The following is an 18,645-nucleotide window of genomic DNA, read 5'->3' as shown; positions in this document are numbered from 1 at the left end:
CGACAACAAACCTCCGATAACAGCTCAGCAGCGCCATCTATAGGTATTTCCTGGTATTTTCAGTTGCGATAGTTTCCCATATCGATATTTCTTTTGCGTACAATTGACAACATCTAAATATCGATGCATTGTGGATATTCCTCAAAATTTTCGCCAAAAAATTCTGTGGATTCGGCCTTTTATTTTAATTTTTGCTGCTGACTAGTTGCATTTTTAAAAGAAAGGAAATCCAAAATTAGCGTTAAGGATTTTCTCGAAGACAACATACTAACAAGAACAAGTAAATACCTATCTACCGGTGTGTTTTCCACGCTTGTGGGGCGTCTTGGTAACAAACAACCAAAAAAAAATATATTATTTGCAGTTCTTTAAACGAAAGAAAGATGCCTGATGCCGAGCAATTACCCGAGGGCTGGGAGAAGCGTACCAGCCGTTCCACAGGTTTGTCCCTATCCCATGATATAAGCTTGCATTTCCATTCAATAGGGGAACTATTTATGGACCCGGCATTTTTGCAGGTATGAGCTACTACTTGAACGTGCACACAAAGGAGTCCCAGTGGGACCAGCCCACCGAGCCGGCCAAGAAAGCCGGTGGTTCTAGCGGCGGCGGCGGCTCTGGAGGCGATGCCCCTGACGAGGTGCAGTGCCTCCATTTGCTGGTGAAGCACAAGGGCAGCCGGCGCCCCAGCTCGTGGCGCGAGGATAACATCACCCGCACCAAGGAAGAGGCGCAGCTACTACTGGAGGTCTATCGCAACAAGATCGTCCAGCAGGAGGCAACCTTCGATGAGCTGGCACGCTCCTACTCGGACTGCAGTTCCGCCAGGCGTGGCGGCGATCTCGGCACCTTCGGCAGAGGTATGGCTTCCATATACACTTATTCAAATCAGATCATATTCTAAATCCCCCTAATTGCCAAACAGGTCAGATGCAGCCACCATTCGAGAAGGCCGCCTTCGGCCTGAACATCGGCCAGTTGTCGGGGATTGTGGATACCGACTCCGGACTGCACATTATCCTGCGCAAGGCGTAAACTGAACAACTCGCTTACAAAATAAAACTTAATTTACAGCCATTTCTGAATATATAAGATTTATGTATTTAAATTTAAAAAAACAAAAAAAAGAGTTAGGTTCTCTCTAGCACTAAGGGGAATTATTTTTTCAAGTCCAGTTTCGTGGCCAATAGCTTGGCCCCGGGCGTCTTCTGGCCAAGCAGATGCTGGCGCAGACTCTTCTCGGACTTGATGACCTCCTTGCAGGCAGCCAACAGATCGGTACTATCCTCCACCAGTTTGACCAGAACGAAGCAGGCACGATTGACGCCCAACCACGACTTGAGCTGCAAAGACATGACAGAATATTCCATTAATTGTAAAGAACACTTAAAAAAAATACTTAAAATATTAAAATATGCACTTAAAGTACTTAAAACCAGAAGCTACAAACAAATAAGAATATCTATTATAAAGAAATACACTTTCTTCCAGTTGACTGTTTTTCAAAAATAAAAAAAAAATAAATATTTAAAATAGTTTCTATATACCGTTTCGGGGGAGAGACTCTGCAGGAGCTGCTGGCCGAACGGAGTTCCTGGACGTTTGCCATCAGTCTTCAGAATCTTCTTTAAAACAATGTGCATGCCGGCTTCCTCGATACCCACTACCAGAGGCACCTCTGGCTCAGCCTTCTCCTTGGATGCCTTTTTGGCTTTTTTGATTTTGGGAGCACCATCGTCTTCCGTCTCATCTTCGTTATCATCTTCATCTTCGCTGCTGCTGCTGACATCGTTGAGTAGCTTCTTGCGCTGCTTGGTGGCCTCGGCTATGATGGCCTCCACGTCGTTGTGGGGCTTCTTCTTGTCCTGCGGCTGGGCGCCGGCAGCATCGGCTGATATTTTCCACTCCGGCTGGGCCACCACTTGGGCCAAGGCGACAGCTGCCTTTTCATAGGATTCTCCTTCAACTATGGGAGGAAAGATAAGGATTAGCATGTGGGAAACATAGGATATTGCTATACTTACTGTGATTTAGGATGTCGGCTGTGACCAAGCCGATGTGGCTGTTGGAGAGCCAGAAAGCGGCATCCTCGGCAATGGCCTCCGCAATGGGTGCCTCGATCTGCTCGAATATCTCTTTGCGGCGCAGCTCCTTCTCCTTCTTGCCGAAGGCCAGGCCCTCGTCCACCACGCGAATGAACTCTGGATGGAAGCATGCCTTGTCTCCGGGAGCCACCAGCCACTGCACCACCCGGCGGCCGTACTGGTTGCCCACCAGCGTCTTCAGGTCCCCGTGCAAGTGGTCGTAGATGGCCTTCTTGGTGGCCTTTGTGTCGTCGAGGGAGTTCAGCAGGGAAATGAGGAACACGTGGCCGTGCTCATGTGTGGCGATTTTCAGCAGGTGCTCCTTGATGTTCTTAATGATGGCACGCCGATTCTTGGGTGTGGACCTGTAGAAGCAGATGACCGCCGCCTCGCTGCCCTCCTTGGTGGACAGCATGTGGGGCACAAGGGCCGCAAAAGCCGACACAGTCTCCTCCAGCTTTTCCTCGTCCTCGTCGCAGGCGCGTAGGTATTCCAGCATTACGGCATGTACCAGGGCGCTGTCCACCAGTTGTTTGTTGGCCACATGGTCCAGATTCGCCTTAACGGCGCTCAGTATGGAGGATTTCATGTTGGTGGCCTCCTTGTAGGTGTCGCTCAGAGTCTTGACATTCGAATCCTTGGCCTTGCGGTACAGATCGCCGTAGAACTCCTGCCGCATGTTAATACGCTGCTGCGGCGTGGCACCCTGGTACATGGTGTCCAATAGCCCGCTGGCAATGTTGTGACCAGCCAATCGAACCACATTACCCATCAGGCTGTCGATCAGCTTCGTCTTGGTGGCCGGAGCTCCGTATTTCAGCATCCGCTGGACACAGAACTGGGCGTACTTCGACTGGCACATGTCAACGGTGAATGGCAGCAGGTGCTCCGAAATCTGCGCCCGCAGGGCTGGTGCCGCGTACTTCAGCATGCATTGGAGCACGCGGGCAGTGTCATGGGCCTTCACCACCTTCGAGATGGTATCGCCTACGTTCAGGACCTTAAAGATCTGCTCCACCAGCTTGTCTTTGTTCTCGGTGCGACGGCTGCAACAAGGTAAGTCATAAAATAAATATTTTTCTTAATTTTAATATTTATTTTTTAATAATTTACCATCGCAGCTTTTCGTAGATCTGCTTAGCCTCCTTGGTGATCTCGTATGTGTCCTTAGAGCTCTTACGCTTGAGCTTGAGATCCTTTTTTTCCTTCTTGAATTTGGCCCAGTCCTGTTTTTCTCCCTCGGCCGGAGCTTGTGGTTTCCCATTGAACTTGTTAGCACCCGGACCACCTCCTGGTGCTCCGCCGGGTTTGCTGAACTTATTGAATCCTCCAGGTCCCCCAGGCTTTCCAGCTCCACCGAATTTTTTAGCTCCACCTGGTCCCGGTTTCCCGAACTTGCCAGGCGCTCCACCAGATTTGAATTTTGGACTTCCGGCGGGCTTACTGGCCGACTTGTTGGCCTTGAAAGCAGGCGGGGGCTTGTCGCCTGTGGCGGCCACTTTGGCAGTTCCTTTAGGCTTCGAACTGACCATGTTTTAAACGTAAAAGCAACCAGTTAAAGAAATGTTTTTCTTTTTTTGGCTACACGTGCGCCTGGCTATCGGCTTATCGATAGACGATAGGCATATTTAAAATTTAAAAAAATACCAGAAATAAATAATTAGATATTTAAATTTATTAAAATTCTTTACGTTAATTTAGGTCTTTGACTAAGCTTTTTTAATTCTTAATATTTTAAATTAAATGTAGACTTTTTAAGGATAAATATTTTTATTTTTCTTTAAAATATATGATTTAATTGCTAAGAATTTTCTTAAAAAAAGAACAAAAACTATTTTATTAAATTTCCTTGAACCATAATACAACTATTTATATAGAAATTATTATTTTTTTGGCAAGATTTAATTATATTTATAAAAATAAAGCTGAATCTAGCTTTTTCTTGGTATTTTTGCAAGAACTCGATATTTTTTCCGGCTAATCGAACGGTAACACTGCTGCGTACAGTTGATACAGCACTTTGCCATAAAAACGAAATTTGTTGTAGTTGTTGTAGTGGCCAATACGCGGCAAAAGAAGAAAACTGGATTTGTCGTAAACAACTTGAAGGGAAACAAGGAGGTGGAACGCGAAAACAACCCAACAACCCATTCGCGAAATCATAACATTCGGACGCCAACATGGTGAAGGTGGGAAAAAAGAAAGTGGTCGAGGAGCTGAGCCGCAAAAAAATCAAAAACGGAGCCGACACCGATGAGGACGGTAAAAAGCAGACAGTGGAGCCAGTGGAGCGGGCCACCCGTCGTAGCTCCAACGCTGACACCGGATCTTCGGGATCGATCTCTACCGCATCATCCGCGGCACGTAAGAAAAACGCACAAAAGCGCAAAGCCAAGTCGACCGATCGTTCCGGCTCCGAAGACAGTGATGATCTTCCCCTGAACGGCCGGGCATCCGCATCCGCAAATGCCAAAGATGATGATTCTCGTGCCGCCACGCCGGCCAAGAAACGCAAGCAAACCAAGCAGGCAGCCGCCACAAAGGCGCCAGAAAAAGCGCCTGAAAAAGCATCGTCAAGCAAGAACGGAAAAAAATCCGCCAAGCCGGCAGGTGATAAGGAAGTGGCCGCCAATGACTCCAAACCCGATGGCGGTGAAGATGAGTTCGAGGTAAGTGAATACACATACATATATATCCACATGCATGCATCTTTACGAAGAATGGCAATGCCATGAAAATGTTTGTAAAACATAACCCCAACGTTGGATCGTTGACCAACTTTGGTTGGTAAATCAATGAACCAGACACCATACACCATACACCATACACTATTGTACCATGTAGAGTCTGGTGTTCCAATGGGATCAAGTTTGAATCCTAATAAGAAATGTGATTCTTTCAGGTGGAAGCCATTGTGGGACACAAGACTGTGCGCGGCGTCTCCTATTTCCAGGTACGCTGGAAGGGATACGACAAGAGTGAGGATACCTGGGAGCCGGAGGCTGATCTCAACTGCAAGGATCTAATTGCAAAATTCAAAGCCAAGGTAACATATAAGATTCATCGCTGATTATTATAGTTTTTTACTAATTGGCTTAAAATTTTGTAATTTTTTTAGGAGACAAAGCAAGAAAATACCAAAGTCAAAGCCGGAAAGGGTCCCAAACCGGCAGCCAAGAAGGCTGGCACTGGCACTAAGGGACGTGCTTCGTCTGCCAATACTGCTGCTGCTGCAGGTGGCAAAAAATCATCAGCCACATCCGATGATCCAGAAAAGGAATGGGTCGTTGAACGTATCATTGATTATGTGGATGATGAAAAGGATGGTGGCCTGTATCGTATCAGGTGGAAGGGATTTGGACGCAAAGACGATACCTGGGAGCCGGAGTCGAATCTGTCGTGCGAGGATCTGATTGAGAAGTTCAAGCGCAAAATGGAGAGCCAGGCCAATGTTGATGCCAAGTTTCTGCGCGAATCGCCAAAGAAGACAAAGCGGCTGGTGAACGAATGCTACCCGAGAACCAACTTCCATAATCGCATTGAGCGCACCTCGAAGCGGGCCGCCGCCAAGAATCGGTGTGTGCAAAGGGTTTAAGAAGGGGGTATCTCTATCTATGGGCTATGGGCTGTGGGCTGTGGGCACTGCTGCAGCTCCTCCTCACTCTCTCTCTCTTTATCTCTCTATTTCCTCTCTCATTCTGTTTTGTGCTGCTTAATTACCCCTCTCTCTCTCTTTTTGGTTTTATTTATTTTTTAGAATTTTCTATGGAGAGGACTGAGTATGGGTCAACTCCCCGGTCGACGCTCCTCTTCAAAAAAAAAAAAAATAAAATAACTAAGAAGGACAACTAAATGGGCCGCGCTCCTCCAGAAAGTAGGGACTTAGTGATCCGTAGTTTTTTTTTTTGTTTTTGTTTTATTTTTTTAAATATTTTGATTTATTTTTTGTTTTTGTTTATGTTTAGCAAACGATGGCACGCAGGCGTTGCTCGCGCAGGGGAGGACCATCAGAGTCGTAGATTATTCGGCCGGAATTAAATACCCACACACCACACATACACCATAAATTTAAAAACAAAAAAAAACAGAAAAAAAACCGAGAAACTGAATTCAGTTTTTCAATAGCATCTAAGTGATCGGCAGCACCATATATATTCGGTATTATATCTGGTTGTGCTGCTATCAGCCAGCGTTCTAGTTCGTAAGAGGCCACCTAATCGTAGGAAACCTTAAAAAAAAAAAAAAAGTGTCCCAAAAAAAAAGTATAAGAAAAAATTACATTAATTTATAAGATACGATTCCTTTAAATGGAATCCTTCTTATGCATCAAATCAACTTCAATATATATATATATCCTCGATGAAAAATGGATATTCTTGACTATTTCTAGTTGATCTTTTATTATTTTTTAATTTGTTTGTCAATTTTGGCCACTTTTTCCAACCCCTCCCCCTTCCCCACTCGAAAAAGTTTTGAATATATGTGTACGCTACCGAATAGTACATCAAAATTAGTAATATAAATATGAATAAATGGACCTTCGTCTCCAAAAAAATAAATGTCACCAGAAACCAACTCTTATTTTCTCTTATTATTTACAAAAAAAAAAATAAACAAAAAAATTTGGAAGCCAAAATCAATGGATTTTTAACAAGGACCTCTACGAGTTGCTTAACTTTTATTTAACTTTCGTTCGACAATCAGTGAATAGGTATATCCTGCCATTATTTAGAGGCCAGGCTGCAGACCAAAGCCAGGACCTTTTGGCTCCTCGATCAGTGAAGTGGGCTCGCCCTTTGGCTCGCTAGCGAAACGACCGTTCCGGGGTCCTGGCGGCGATACCTTGTCAGCTTTCAGGTCGGCCAGAATGTTCTGCATATCCTTGGCCGTCAGATCCTCCTGGAAAACAAAAGCAATAACAAAGTTAGCAACAAGTAAAGTTTTAAAGGGAGATCCTCTGGTTTTATAACCAAAATCACAAATAATCTAAATATTTCTACTTTAAGCTCATAGTACATGTGTGTTTTTTATGTAAAAAACAAAATAAAAAAATCTAATTGAATCGATTTTAAATGATATTGTTTTCCTATCCTCCTATCTGGCCATCTAATAGAGAACCTTCCCACGGGGAAATACAATCTTACATAGTAATCGTCGTTGACCGACACCATGGGAGCATTCACACAGGCGCCCAGGCACTCCACCTCCGAAATGGTGAACTTCTTGTCCTTGGTGGTCTCACCGACGCCGATGCCGAGCTGTTTCTTGCAGGTCTCGAGGATCTCGTCAGAGCCGCGCAGCCAGCAGGGTGTGGTGGTGCACACCTGAATGTGGTATTTGCCCGTGGGCTTGCGCATGAACATCGTGTAGAAGGTGGCCACCTCGTAGACGCGCATGTTCGGTAGCTCCAGGATCTCGGCCACTTTGTGCATGGCGGAAATGGGCAGCCATCCGTACTGGCGCTGGGCCAAGTCCAATAGCGGGATCATGGCGCCGCGCTTGTGACCCTCCGGATAGATGCTGAGTATGGCCTCCACGCGCTTCTTGTTCTCCGGCGTAAACTCGAACGGAATGTTCGGGTTGTCCTCCGGGGTGTCGCGGTGCACAAACAGGTTGTCGCTGGCGCGAGCGCTGCTTGTGGCAATGGCGCGTATTCCGCCGCGCTGCAAAAGGCCGGAAAATCCTTAATGTTATTGTTTTTCTTTTGGCAAATTATATAATCAAAGGAATGGCGAAACTGTCGTCCCAACTTGGTTTTCCGGGATGTTAGCCCGGTTGTCTACTCACCACGGCGGAAAGCGTCCTGGCGGCACAATTCGTCAGCATTGTATTGTTTGTCCGAAACGAAAGCAAGCTGAAAATCTGCTCTTATGTGAGAAATATCGTTGCCTGCTTTTCTTTTTTTTTTTTACAAGCACCGCAACAGCTGATTTTAGTGCGAGCGCTTGGCAGCACTTTTTAGTGATGGGTAATTGAAAAAAAAAATCCCTATTTAATATAATATAGGATTAATTCAAATTTAAATTTATTCATCTTGTTTATTTAGTGTTTAATAAATTATTTATATTGTCAATTTAATAAATTGTGCATTTTATTTTAAGTACATTAAAATATATCGGATATGTATCGCCCATACCGCGTGGCCTGAAACTTTCCAACACTGCATAACGAACGCGCGACGCTCCTTGAAAGTTAGCGGAACTGACGCCATTTAAGAAAGCCTGCAAACGAAATGGGAGAAAATTCTATAACTAATAATTTTATGGCTGAAATAATGCAGCATAGTGATGAAATACCAGAGCTGGAGGAGCTTCTAACGAAAAACCGTTCTTTGACAGCCAAGGAAGCTTGTAAGTTTCGCAAAAAATTTTCAATTTTCAGAACATAAATTTGTGTTTTTTTTTAAATTTTATTGTGGCAGCTCTTAATAAAGAGTTGGAGCATCTATGCTTTGATATGGTATTAGTTAATGCGGCCCGCAAGACCGTGGAGGAAGAACGTTCCGAAGTTGCAAAGGCAATCGAGCGGGCTAACCGAGCCTATGCCATAGCCCTTCAAGTGGAGAGCCGCTTAAACAACATCAACTTGACGAAGCTCCTGGGCAACAAATTACAGTTAAACAAAATGGAGACCGACAAGGATCACAAGCAGAAAGTGGAGATGTTAAAAAAGCGTCAGGAAGGTCTCAACAACATGGAGAAGCGGGAAATAGGTACGATTTTATTGAATTTATATACCATAAAATATATGTATATTCCGACATGCTTAATCATGTTTTTGTTATAATTAGTTCAACAGTTTCGTCATCTGCAAAGTGCCATCAAAGAGGCTGAGGAAGAGCTTGTCGATACTGAGAAGAAATATAAAGACCTTTTACATCTAAAGAGGGAGAAGATTCAAGGACACAATTTTCGTTTTAACAATATGCTAGTTGGCGTATTGATGGCACAAAAGCAAATTTTAGAATCAGAGGTACATACATCTTTGAGAATTATAACCCATTTAGTACAATCTTTATTCAATATTTAGCAATCAAAGCAATCTTTTGTTGATAACTCAATTTGTTTTGTTTGAATTTCAATTACTTAGGAGCCTTTGGCATTTGAATCAACATCATCCTTGTTGTCTTCAGCATTTGAATCAGTTACGATGAATTCTCCGCCAAAAAGTCAAGTTCAGGAAAATATTTCTGAACTAATAAAGCCCAACACAAAACCATCGATTCTAAAAAAGTCGAAAACTCAGTTTGAAGATGAACTTAACGGACGTAGGAGATCTTTGCGTCTCATTATGGCTCAGATCAGCGATGAAGATACCAGCTCATCGTTGATTGATTCCGGCAAGCGGGTAAAGTTCGCTACTCCCCTGGAGCACGTTCGTATGATACCGAACCGTGGTGACGAAAAATGGCGTGAAAATTATTTTTATAAAAGCAACAGGAACCAGTCACCAACGTTGCTCCATCGTATTCTATTCAGTTCTGAAGAAGAAAAACGCCAAGCGGTTAAACAATACTGTGAAATGCAAGTAGAAAAACTTTATCAGGACGAAGATAAAAAATTCCGATTGTCGGTACCGAAGTTGAATTACCCACCGACTACCAATGGCCGCGAAGAGCCGGCCGAAGAGGAGGTGGAAAATGGAATGGACGGTATTGAAAGCGAGGACGAGAATTCGGAGCGATCTACATTGATTCGTCCACGGGAGGACGATGCCGATACTGGCTCGGGTCAGCCCGCCAAACGATTTGCTTATGACATGCCGTCATTAGAAGATGAAGACAAAGATAGTTCCTCGGAGCATTCTTCAGAGGATTCTTCAGACGAATCTTTCAACGAAGAAAAAGAAGGCACTAAGAATTCCCAACTGATTCCAATGAAATCTTATAAGAATAATACTTATAAGAAAGATTCGTCTCAGTCATCTTTAGAGGATTCTTTCCCGTCACCTGACAATTCTGATTCTAATGCTTCGATTGTAATTCCTAAGAAACCTAAAGATAATAACACTGAGGAAGATGAGGAAGATTTGTTCCAGTCCGGTAGTCCTAAAGAAGATATAAAGAAGATTGAAAAAGAGGAGGAGATGTCTAAGAATAAAATTGAAAAAGAGGAGAAAACCGAATCTACAACAGACATGGAAATTTCAGAAACTTTGGAATCTGAAAATCAAGACGATGATCCAGGCCAAACAGAGTCACTACCCGATATTCCGGAATCATGCGTGGAAATAGAGGAAACACCAGAAGAGCTCACTCCCATGGAGGTGTGCGAAGTTGTAATCGCAGAATCAAAGGATGAGATGAATAAAATCGAGAAATGGGACAATGAAAAGCAAAAAGAAATAAAATCATTGTTGGAAAAGGCCCCTGTGAAGGCTGTTGTTACCAATGTAGAGATTATTGTACCGCCACGCACCAATGCTATGAAGTGGTCCTCGACAGCAGGGAAATCGCCTTACGATCAACCAGGCGATGATATACCCAGTACCTCCACCGGTAGGACACACGCTATGAAAAATGCCTTCGATGATGATGATATTGATGATTTTTTTAAACCAGCTCCGACTCCAAGTCGGAACTCACTTCTGAACTTCGCTTCATCCAATTTATCGTTCGATGATGACTTGTGCTTCAACGATGACGATTATGACGATTACAATTCCCAGTACAATGGAATCAACTACGATTTATAATTTCAAAACAACGTTTATTCAAATCTTTCAACAAATAATTTTAAAATTTTTTAAAAGCCTTTATAAATCATATCAAGCCTTTGAGGCAACAAACATTTCAAGAGATTTACACAAGAAGTTACATCATAAATATTTGATTTGAAACTTTTAAATTGAATTTTATTCGAAGAAGACTAATTTTGAAACATGAGCTGTGAAAAAAAGCGTTCTCTGGAAGTATAGAAGATACCAAAGATATAAATGTGAATTTTTTTTTACTTTTTAACAAGATGTATTTTAAAAATTTAATGGTTTCTTTATATCTCACTTAATAAAAAAAAAACAGAACGCATTCATTTGATTTTTATTTTCAAACTCTTAAGTTTAAGGGGGGACATCTGAGTAACAGGGGGAAATAAGCGGATTTTCTGGAATTTTCGAATAAATCGAAAACAAAATGGCGGCTGTGCAGCATTTCTTTGTAGGCCCAATTTTTTTAAAGGGGGTCCATGACCGGACAGCTAAAGTCCTCAATTTTTTATGTAGAACAAAATCAAAATCAAGATTCGTTAGTTTCTATACATTAATAGCTAATCGACACACGTAAGATTTTTGGGATATATTCATTTTTTGCAAAATGGTGAGTGATTGAAAAAAAGTTAAAATTTTCACGACAAAAAAAACGTCACAAAATTGTTGATAAAAAAAAGTAAGCAATATAGAAATTAAAAATTCTACGGGTGTCGATAGATAAAGGTATTTTAAATATACTGCCAAAATTCAAAAAATGCAGCCTCAAAAAAAGTGGTTTCGAGAGAAACACGTTTAAAGTTTTAAGTACTGTGGGATATACCTGTGAGGCATCGCCGCAGAATGGAAAATTTCGACACTTCGACACTTTTGCCGGACTCTATCTTTTGATATGTTATTTTTAAGACCCTAAAGAATCTTTTAAGCGAAAAAAAAATGTTTCGATCTTTTCAAAAACTCTCCTCAGATGTCTACTCAGACACCTTAAAAAGTGGAGCTACCATATAAAGACTATAAAAAACTCAAAACATGTAAGTATCTTATAATAATTTTAGTATGAGTTTTAATTAAATTAAAATGGCATCAATTTGTATAGAATTAAATAATAATATTTACAAATTAACTATAGCCGACCGTCTTTTTTAGGTTTCAACATCTGGTCACACTGATCTTTGGATGTAAATAAAACCACGAGTTCGCGTTAGGAGACTGAAAGATAAATAAAAATAATGGCCAGGAAACGAAAAATCCCAGTGCGCAAGCACCACGGTATTCGGGATCCTCTCAAGCAGCAGGAACAGCGGGAAAAGAAGTAACAAACATGCGCAATCCAATCATAAAATTAACTTTATAAACAAAACACTTTCTATTGCGCAGGCTCTCCAAGGTGACGAACAATCCTCCAGAAAGGAAGGACGAACAGCAGGTCTCGTTCAAATTCCGACAGTTCAAGCAGCTGGCCGATGCTACAAAGACGGGCAAAAAGGTCAAGCTGGGTGCCATTGGGAAGGAGGACAAGCCCAAGTCCCTGCAGACTGGATCGAAGAAGAGTAGCAGTGCTGTGGCCACGAAGGAGACGAGGAATATCAAACAGTTCGCCAACGAGACGGATGAGGATTATCTGCGACGTGTGAATCGCATTACCAATGCCTCGGTGCGGGAGGCCCAATACGAGGCCAAGTACGGTGTCAATGTGCTACGCGATCCCAAGACTGGAGAGATAACCATTCAGAAGAGGCCCAAAAATGAGATTGACGAACTGCTGAAGCAAAAACAAAAGGAGCGGCGCGCTGGTAAAGGTGGTCGCAAGGGCAAGCAGGTGCCCAAAGCCACCATGGATGCGAAAACAAGCAGGGAGCTGATCAAACGAGCCTACAAGGAGGCCAAGGAGGAGGTCGATTCCGAAGACGAGCAGAATGCCCCGCCCACGGAGTACAAACGGGATACATTCGCCTTTGGCGAGATCGTTCATGCTCCGCCATCGCTAAAGACTCTGCCACGCAAAGCTCCACAAAACGAGACAGTTCCTCGACCCGGACGCAAGTCTAATCTCTTGCTGAAATCATTGCTGGACACGGCGAAAACTCTAGATTCCAACGATGCGGATGCCGAGGGCAGTAAGCGAAGTGGATTCCCGGGCAAGGCGAAAACCACACCCTTCAAAACTCCCACCAAGGCCCAGATGAAGGGCAAACGCAAGGATCTTCCAGCGGCTACACGTTCCATGCTTGAAACCGAGCGAAATAAGATGGTTTTATTGTACCGCCAGCTGAAGAACCAAGCAGCCGCAGATCCCTAAGATAGATATGACTAAAGACTTTTCTATAGATGGTTTTTTTTATAGGCTTAAATAAGAAATAAATGTTACAATAATGCATTTGTTAATTTTTAAAACATGTTTATATTTATGAAAGCACATTTAAAATTAATGGTAATTATTCTTGAAAAAGTATGAGAGTATTCTAGGCATATACATTTTTAATTATTTTTTTTAAAATCTAAAATATGTTTTTACTTTTTAGTAATTTTTATTTAAAAAATTTAGTATGACCAGACTGCATTAGTAAATCGGTTTTTGGTGAAATTTTATGTGGAAACTGCGGTCACACTGCACAAAAACATGAGCTGTTGTTAAATGAGAGCGAATTTTTAGATTTCGGTTTTCAGCGAGCGCGCGTGCCAAATATTACACACGAATATCGGTAGTGCAAATTATAAAATAAAAGACAAGCACAACGGGCCAGGACACTCGACTCAATGGTGGCATTGCTATAGTTTGCTTTCCGGACTGATTTTTTATTTTAAATTACATGTTTTTTTTTTGTTGTTATACTATTGATTAAATTTGCTGTGAATACACACACACATACATAGGCACGCACGCCCGAGCTCACACACACACACACATACACACAAAAAAAAACGGTTAGAGAAGAAAAACAACAACAAAATTTTTAGCTGGCGCGCAAATACACACACAAAAAATTCCCCCCAAATACACTAAATTGATAAATTGCTTAGACGCTAAATGAGTCGAAGAATATTGCTATAGAGCGTGATATAGCTGTTTCCACCGATTGCAGAAACAATGGGTAAGTAGTTGGCCAGGGTGTGTTATCAGCTGATGAGGAAGCCCAGCCAGCCGATTACCACCCCCCCTCTAAGATGGATTCACTTGCTCCACCTCTCACCAACGATCATTTTTTTTGTTTCCCAGACGTTGCTGATAAGATTCAGACGGCTTCCAGCACCAGCACAACCACAACAGCGGAACCAGCAACATCGACACTTACCCAGCGCAATGGCAGGCTGGATTGGGAGCAAATCCTACAGGATCAGCCGGATCAGGCACAGGAGTCGGTGCCACAGGCCAGCCCTCAAAAGCAAAATCCACAACAACAGTCACAGGCCATGTCGGCGGACGAGAGAAAGGCCACCAAGAAGTCCCTGGTGATTGTGGCCGCCATATTCGTGGCCAGTGTGGCTACCATGTTCTATGTCTACGCTATATTTCCCGAGCTCAATGAGTAAGTCTGGGTGATAGATTACCGGAGACTTGCTTCAAATGTGAATGATGTGTCCCCAGCGCATTGGTGCACCTGTGAGGTGTAACCTGCGCCAAGAGTGTGTGTGTGTGTGTGTTCCGGTGAGCTGTTTCGCTTCATTAGCGAGCAGTCGGTGATCTGGAAAAATAGTTAGATTCCACGTTGCACATTGTTATAGTCTAGACAAGACCGAAACAGTAATCTGTCCAAGGAGGGGATCCAAAATTTAAGGGTGCGATCTTGCGTAGCCCTCTTATCTTCCAGTATGCATATGGAATTATGGTTTTTATTGAAATAGTTACCTAATGATTTTATTATAATTACACCCAATTGATTTATGACCCTATAAAAAAACGGTAATTGTTAAAGAAATTCGAGTATCTTTCGGGGTTAGACTAGGGTAACCAGATTTGGCCAGAAAATAGCAGAGTTTACAACACTATCTGGTGTGTGTGTACATTTGTATCTTAAAGTCACGCCACTTTGAATGTGTTTACACTTCGACTTCCTCTAATTCCGCTCTGTATTTTTTTTTTTTTAATTTTTTTCAGATCGGAGAAGAAACATTTGAAAATACCGCGTGATATTCAAGATGCCAAGATGCTGGCCAAGGTCCTGGACCGCTACAAGGACATGTACTACTTCGAGGTTATGTTCGGCGTGGTCGTCGCTTACGTATTGTATCCTTTTACAAACAAAAATATCCAAAATCCAAAAATCAGTAGAAATTTTGGCTACTTCGGAGTCCAGAACCAGATCGATTAGATAAGAGTGGGGGGGTGTTCTATAGTGTTTTGTTTGGATCGGTAACCTTGACCCGATTACCAAAAAAAACGAGGAAAAGAGCCGACGAAGAAAACTATTCACGGCCGGCGTCGGACATTGGTTTTTGAATTAATTAATATGCACGATCGCCGGGCATAGTGTGTGCATATTAATTATGTACATATGTATGTATGTGGGCGCCCCCCCTCGGCCGTGGGTGGAAGTAAGATGGCTATAGGAAGCGGGGCGCAAGAACGTGCTTGTCACTCATCTGGTGTGTGCTTGCTTGCACCCGCTCTTACTCCCACTTCCTCCCTACCCACATGAGAGCGCGTGCTCACTATCAGTAATACGCCTCCTTGGCACTACTTACACACTAGGGTGCACCTGCACTAGATATCTATTATCTATGCAAAACGTACGAGGATTATTACTTAACTTTTCTTATCATTAATTTTGTTTATTTATTATTGGAGATTACCGTTTTTGTATGTTTTCTTTCTTTTTGTGACTCCTAATTCCATAATTTGGGTTCACCCCAGCTCACTGGCCTTAAACATGCGCTCATTTGTATCTGTATCTCTCGCTTGCTCTCAAATCGACTTTGGTCACTGCGACGAGTGACGCATTCTTTGTGTTTTGTTTGGTTTCTTTTTTCCCCACCTCCCCCTTGTGTCTGCTGTTTTTTTTTCGTAAGAAATCAGCTGAGCTGGACACAAACTTCTATATTTTGTTGTTGTTGTTGGCTATTTCAATTGCGTTTTAGCCCCCCCCTCGGCCAAGGCGAACAAAAAAATACGTAACTTCATAGCCATGTGTGATGTATGAGGGTATGAGTGTGTATGTGTGTTTATTTTTTTTTTTTTATTGCCTCGCAATTATTCAAAGCAGCTGCGATCATTTCGCTCAGCCTTGTGGTGGGGCTCTGAGAGGCAGAGAGAAAGAGAGAGTGCTGCTGGGTGCCAGGGTGAGAGTGTTAACCGTTATCGGGCATTTGCACAAGAGGTGGTCCGATGGGCAGATGAACACAGAGGAATTCTCGCTGGGATGGGGGTGGTGTCATTGGCAATTAATCAGGTCTATTAATAACATAGCCCCCTTTAGCACGCGTTCAACTAGTACAAGCAAGAGATGCTAATCTAAGAGTACAGTAAAGACTATACTTGTGAGATCCTTGCAGGAAAACCACTATCACTAAGAGGTGTTAGCCAAAAACCACTGTAATTGACAATATTCTGTTGAAACCACCTTGAACTGGTTGCCTTGACCCCCCATAAAATTCCTATAGCCTACAAACATTCGCCATTCCCGGATCGCTGTTCCTGTCGATTCTTCTCGGATTCCTCTACAAGTTCCCCATCGCCCTGTTCCTGATCTGTTTCTGCTCGGCGCTGGGCGCCACGCTCTGCTACACTCTGTCCAATCTGGTGGGCCGGCGACTCATCCGACACTTCTGGCCGAAGAAGACCAGCGAATGGTCCAAACATGTCGAGGAGTACCGGGACAGTCTATTCAACTATATGCTATTCCTGCGAATGACACCGATCCTGCCCAATTGGTTCATCAATCTGGCATCGCCGGTAATTGGAGTACCGTTGCACATCTTCGCCCTGGGCACCTTTTGCGGTGTGGCACCGCCCTCGGTGATCGCCATCCAGGCGGGCAAAACGCTCCAAAAGATGACCAGCTCCAGTGAAGCGTTCTCCTGGACATCAATGGGTGTGCTAATGTTTTGCGCCTGCGCATCGTTATTACCGGGACTGCTTAAAAATAGGTTCAAGCACAAGAAGGAAGCGTAAACCATTAATCGGAAATAGTACCGTGTTAGGAATGAAAATCGGGAATCCCCGCGCAGGATGATCCCGCCAAAAAACGCTATTCCCCCAAACTGAAACCAAAACAACAAGATAAATCATAAACTGTAATTTATAGAGATACCAAGAGATGAACGAAAATATTAACTAAAACCGAAATAAAAAAAAAAGATAGTGCGTCTATTTTGGAATTAAAAACATGACGCTCGCCACGTTCCTCCTCCTCAAAAATGATGAAACAATTTTAAAAAAAAAAAACCGGTCTTGATCCAATATTTTTAAGTGTACTACCTTAAAAACAAAAAAAAAAAAAAAGAGAAACATCTGTGTTTTTATCTTATTATTACATGATTAATTTTTTTTCGAAAAATATTCTTACGAAACAAAGAAACTTTTGCATCATATATTTCCATCAATTGTTTTTAAGTTAGTGAATTTTTGTTTAGTGCTATTGCAGTATTTACTAGAAAAGTTGTCGTGTAAGTAAATCAAATTAGCAGAAATCCATTGAATATTATACGCAGCATATGTATGGCATGATGGCATTATGTTGTGTTCAACTATGTGTGTGCGCAAGTAAATGTTCAAAGACAAATTAAAAGACACCTGTGTTTTTCTTTCAGTGGAAGGGGTAAAACATGGGCCCACAGTGATAGCTATATCTTCCCCAATTCTCATCCGATTCTCAGGCGGAGTACCTTAAACGATTTCTGGATCGATTCTCCACCATTCTGCATAAAAATCCTGAGACGAAATATTTTTTAGATTTTTTGTCCATTTTTCCTGATGGGACCTCTTGAAAATGGGGTTTTCCCCTATAGGGCCCACTGCGATGGCTATATCTTTCCCAATTCTCATCCGATTCTCAAGCGGAGTACCTTAAACGATTTCTAGATCGATTCTCCACCATTCTGCATCAAAATCCTGAGACGAAATATTTTTTAGATTTTTTGTCCATTTTTCCTGATGGGATCCCTTGAAAATGGGGTTTTCCCCTATAGGGCCCACTGCGATGGCTATATCTTTCCCAATTCTCATCCGATTCTCAAGCGGAGTACCTTAAACGATTTCTAGATCGATTCTCCACCATTCTGCATCAAAATCCTGAGACGAAATATTTTTTAGATTTTTTGTCCATTTTTCCTGATGGGATCCCTTGAAAATGGTGTTTTCCCCTATAGGGCCCACTGCGATGGCTATATCTTTCCCAATTCTCATCCGATTCTCAAGCGGAGTACCTTAAACGATTTCTAGATCGATTCTCCACCATTCTGCATCAAAATCCTAAGACGAAATATTTTTCAGATTTTTTTGTCCATTTTTCGTGAGTCCTTAATAATAAATCCTTAATAATAAGGATTTTAAGGTGGTATGTCGAAATGCGAAAAACTGTTCAATTTTATTTAAAATTGGCCTAAAAGTATGCAAATCTCTTTTTTAAAATATTTTTTTACATTAAAATAATAAACTATATTTACATTTAAATAATAAACTTCTATCAAATATAAAAAATGCTCTATAAAATTAGTTTATTTCCACATAAGGTTCGAGTGTATTGGTTTTCAATATTTTTTTATATGCCCCAGTTGAGTCAATAATGATTATTTAAATAAATACTAAAGCGATAATCAAATTCCAATTCGCAAATCAAGACGAAAGCCATTACGCTGAGAAGGCAAATCAAAAACAAACAAAGGCAGCTTAGCTTATAATTCATATATATATATACATATG

General features: G+C 42.2%; 7 protein-coding genes across 9 annotated transcripts; 5 read left to right on the top strand and 2 right to left on the bottom strand.

Annotated features, from left to right (window-relative positions):
• Nucleotides 1-80: 80 nt before the first annotated feature.
• dod ((peptidyl-prolyl cis/trans isomerase) NIMA-interacting 1 dodo) lies at nt 81-1,092 on the top strand. 2 transcript variants are annotated; one of them, XM_070276360.1, is made up of 4 exons: nt 81-298; nt 365-441; nt 519-860; nt 926-1,092. In XM_070276360.1, exons 2-4 carry the CDS (start codon nt 384-386, stop codon nt 1,033-1,035), a joined length of 510 nt encoding a protein of 169 aa, XP_070132461.1. In that variant the 5' UTR covers nt 81-298; nt 365-383; the 3' UTR covers nt 1,036-1,092. The 2 variants fall into 2 exon arrangements, with proteins under 2 accessions (XP_070132461.1, XP_017110014.1); XM_017254525.3 differs by having other exon boundaries at nt 83-280.
• Nucleotides 1,078-3,689, bottom strand: peng (Pumilio and CPL domain-containing protein penguin). The gene is made up of 4 exons (XM_017254524.3): nt 3,198-3,689; nt 2,025-3,130; nt 1,548-1,966; nt 1,078-1,343 (listed from the first exon to the last, which is right to left on the bottom strand). The coding sequence occupies exons 1-4, from the start codon at nt 3,614-3,616 to the stop codon at nt 1,158-1,160; spliced, it is 2,130 nt and encodes a 709-aa protein (XP_017110013.3). The 5' UTR covers nt 3,617-3,689; the 3' UTR covers nt 1,078-1,157.
• Nucleotides 3,690-4,073: 384 nt separating this feature from the next.
• Nucleotides 4,074-6,269, top strand: LOC108134274 (micronuclear linker histone polyprotein). 2 transcript variants are annotated; one of them, XR_006246349.2, is made up of 5 exons: nt 4,074-4,753; nt 4,987-5,130; nt 5,203-5,660; nt 5,842-5,958; nt 6,050-6,269. XR_006246349.2 is itself a non-coding variant. In XM_017254527.3 (4 exons), exons 1-4 carry the CDS (start codon nt 4,265-4,267, stop codon nt 5,861-5,863), a joined length of 1,113 nt encoding a protein of 370 aa, XP_017110016.2. In that variant the 5' UTR covers nt 4,074-4,264; the 3' UTR covers nt 5,864-6,269. The 2 variants fall into 2 exon arrangements, 1 of the variants encoding a protein (XP_017110016.2); XM_017254527.3 differs by having other exon boundaries at nt 5,842-6,269.
• Nucleotides 6,270-6,724: 455 nt separating this feature from the next.
• On the bottom strand, nt 6,725-8,032 carry ND-24 (NADH dehydrogenase ubiquinone). Its single transcript, XM_017254530.3, has 3 exons — nt 7,872-8,032; nt 7,229-7,747; nt 6,725-6,983 (listed from the first exon to the last, which is right to left on the bottom strand). Exons 1-3 carry the CDS (start codon nt 7,908-7,910, stop codon nt 6,813-6,815), a joined length of 729 nt encoding a protein of 242 aa, XP_017110019.1. The 5' UTR covers nt 7,911-8,032; the 3' UTR covers nt 6,725-6,812.
• Nucleotides 8,033-8,258: 226 nt separating this feature from the next.
• On the top strand, nt 8,259-11,102 carry corolla. The gene is made up of 4 exons (XM_043212932.2): nt 8,259-8,434; nt 8,506-8,796; nt 8,875-9,056; nt 9,174-11,102. Exons 1-4 carry the CDS (start codon nt 8,317-8,319, stop codon nt 10,776-10,778), a joined length of 2,196 nt encoding a protein of 731 aa, XP_043068867.2. The 5' UTR covers nt 8,259-8,316; the 3' UTR covers nt 10,779-11,102.
• Nucleotides 11,103-11,939: 837 nt separating this feature from the next.
• LOC108134267 (uncharacterized) lies at nt 11,940-13,172 on the top strand. Its single transcript, XM_017254514.3, has 2 exons — nt 11,940-12,099; nt 12,165-13,172. The coding sequence occupies exons 1-2, from the start codon at nt 12,017-12,019 to the stop codon at nt 13,084-13,086; spliced, it is 1,005 nt and encodes a 334-aa protein (XP_017110003.2). The 5' UTR covers nt 11,940-12,016; the 3' UTR covers nt 13,087-13,172.
• A 232-nt stretch (nt 13,173-13,404) lies between these two features.
• stas (Transmembrane protein stas) lies at nt 13,405-17,512 on the top strand. Its single transcript, XM_017254531.3, has 4 exons — nt 13,405-13,879; nt 14,005-14,314; nt 14,884-15,012; nt 16,386-17,512. The coding sequence occupies exons 1-4, from the start codon at nt 13,876-13,878 to the stop codon at nt 16,894-16,896; spliced, it is 954 nt and encodes a 317-aa protein (XP_017110020.2). The 5' UTR covers nt 13,405-13,875; the 3' UTR covers nt 16,897-17,512.
• Nucleotides 17,513-18,645: the final 1,133 nt, after the last annotated feature.

Source organism: Drosophila bipectinata, chromosome XR, assembly GCF_030179905.1.
Source record: "Drosophila bipectinata strain 14024-0381.07 chromosome XR, DbipHiC1v2, whole genome shotgun sequence".
NCBI lineage: Eukaryota > Metazoa > Arthropoda > Insecta > Diptera > Drosophilidae > Drosophila > Drosophila bipectinata.
Note: the sequence above shows the minus strand (reverse complement) of the source record. Positions and strands in the feature narration are given on the sequence as shown.

Excerpts from the sequence above, each read along its gene's own strand:
- dod (XM_070276360.1), top strand. The coding sequence starts at position 384 with ATGCCTGATGCCGAGCAATTACCCGAGGGCTGGGAGAAGCGTACCAGC. Across the intron at positions 442-518 it reads GCGTACCAGCCGTTCCACAG|GTATGAGCTACTACTTGAAC; the intron begins GTTTGTCCCTAT and ends GCATTTTTGCAG. Across the intron at positions 861-925 it reads TCTCGGCACCTTCGGCAGAG|GTCAGATGCAGCCACCATTC; the intron begins GTATGGCTTCCA and ends ATTGCCAAACAG.
- peng (XM_017254524.3), bottom strand. The coding sequence starts at position 3,616 with ATGGTCAGTTCGAAGCCTAAAGGAACTGCCAAAGTGGCCGCCACAGGC. Across the intron at positions 3,131-3,197 it reads ATCTACGAAAAGCTGCGATG|CCGTCGCACCGAGAACAAAG; the intron begins GTAAATTATTAA and ends ACCTTGTTGCAG. Across the intron at positions 1,967-2,024 it reads AGCCGACATCCTAAATCACA|TTGAAGGAGAATCCTATGAA; the intron begins GTAAGTATAGCA and ends TTCCTCCCATAG.
- LOC108134274 (XM_017254527.3), top strand. The coding sequence starts at position 4,265 with ATGGTGAAGGTGGGAAAAAAGAAAGTGGTCGAGGAGCTGAGCCGCAAA. Across the intron at positions 4,754-4,986 it reads GCGGTGAAGATGAGTTCGAG|GTGGAAGCCATTGTGGGACA; the intron begins GTAAGTGAATAC and ends TGATTCTTTCAG. Across the intron at positions 5,131-5,202 it reads TTGCAAAATTCAAAGCCAAG|GAGACAAAGCAAGAAAATAC; the intron begins GTAACATATAAG and ends TAATTTTTTTAG.
- ND-24 (XM_017254530.3), bottom strand. The coding sequence starts at position 7,910 with ATGCTGACGAATTGTGCCGCCAGGACGCTTTCCGCCGTG. Across the intron at positions 7,748-7,871 it reads CCAGGACGCTTTCCGCCGTG|CGCGGCGGAATACGCGCCAT; the intron begins GTGAGTAGACAA and ends GGCCTTTTGCAG. Across the intron at positions 6,984-7,228 it reads CGGTCAACGACGATTACTAT|GAGGATCTGACGGCCAAGGA; the intron begins GTAAGATTGTAT and ends TTTGTTTTCCAG.
- corolla (XM_043212932.2), top strand. The coding sequence starts at position 8,317 with ATGGGAGAAAATTCTATAACTAATAATTTTATGGCTGAAATAATGCAG. Across the intron at positions 8,435-8,505 it reads TTTGACAGCCAAGGAAGCTT|CTCTTAATAAAGAGTTGGAG; the intron begins GTAAGTTTCGCA and ends TTATTGTGGCAG. Across the intron at positions 9,057-9,173 it reads AGCAAATTTTAGAATCAGAG|GAGCCTTTGGCATTTGAATC; the intron begins GTACATACATCT and ends TCAATTACTTAG.
- LOC108134267 (XM_017254514.3), top strand. The coding sequence starts at position 12,017 with ATGGCCAGGAAACGAAAAATCCCAGTGCGCAAGCACCACGGTATTCGG. Across the intron at positions 12,100-12,164 it reads CAGGAACAGCGGGAAAAGAA|GCTCTCCAAGGTGACGAACA; the intron begins GTAACAAACATG and ends TCTATTGCGCAG.
- stas (XM_017254531.3), top strand. Across the intron at positions 14,315-14,883 it reads ATATTTCCCGAGCTCAATGA|ATCGGAGAAGAAACATTTGA; the intron begins GTAAGTCTGGGT and ends AATTTTTTTCAG. Across the intron at positions 15,013-16,385 it reads GTGGTCGTCGCTTACGTATT|CCTACAAACATTCGCCATTC; the intron begins GTATCCTTTTAC and ends AAATTCCTATAG.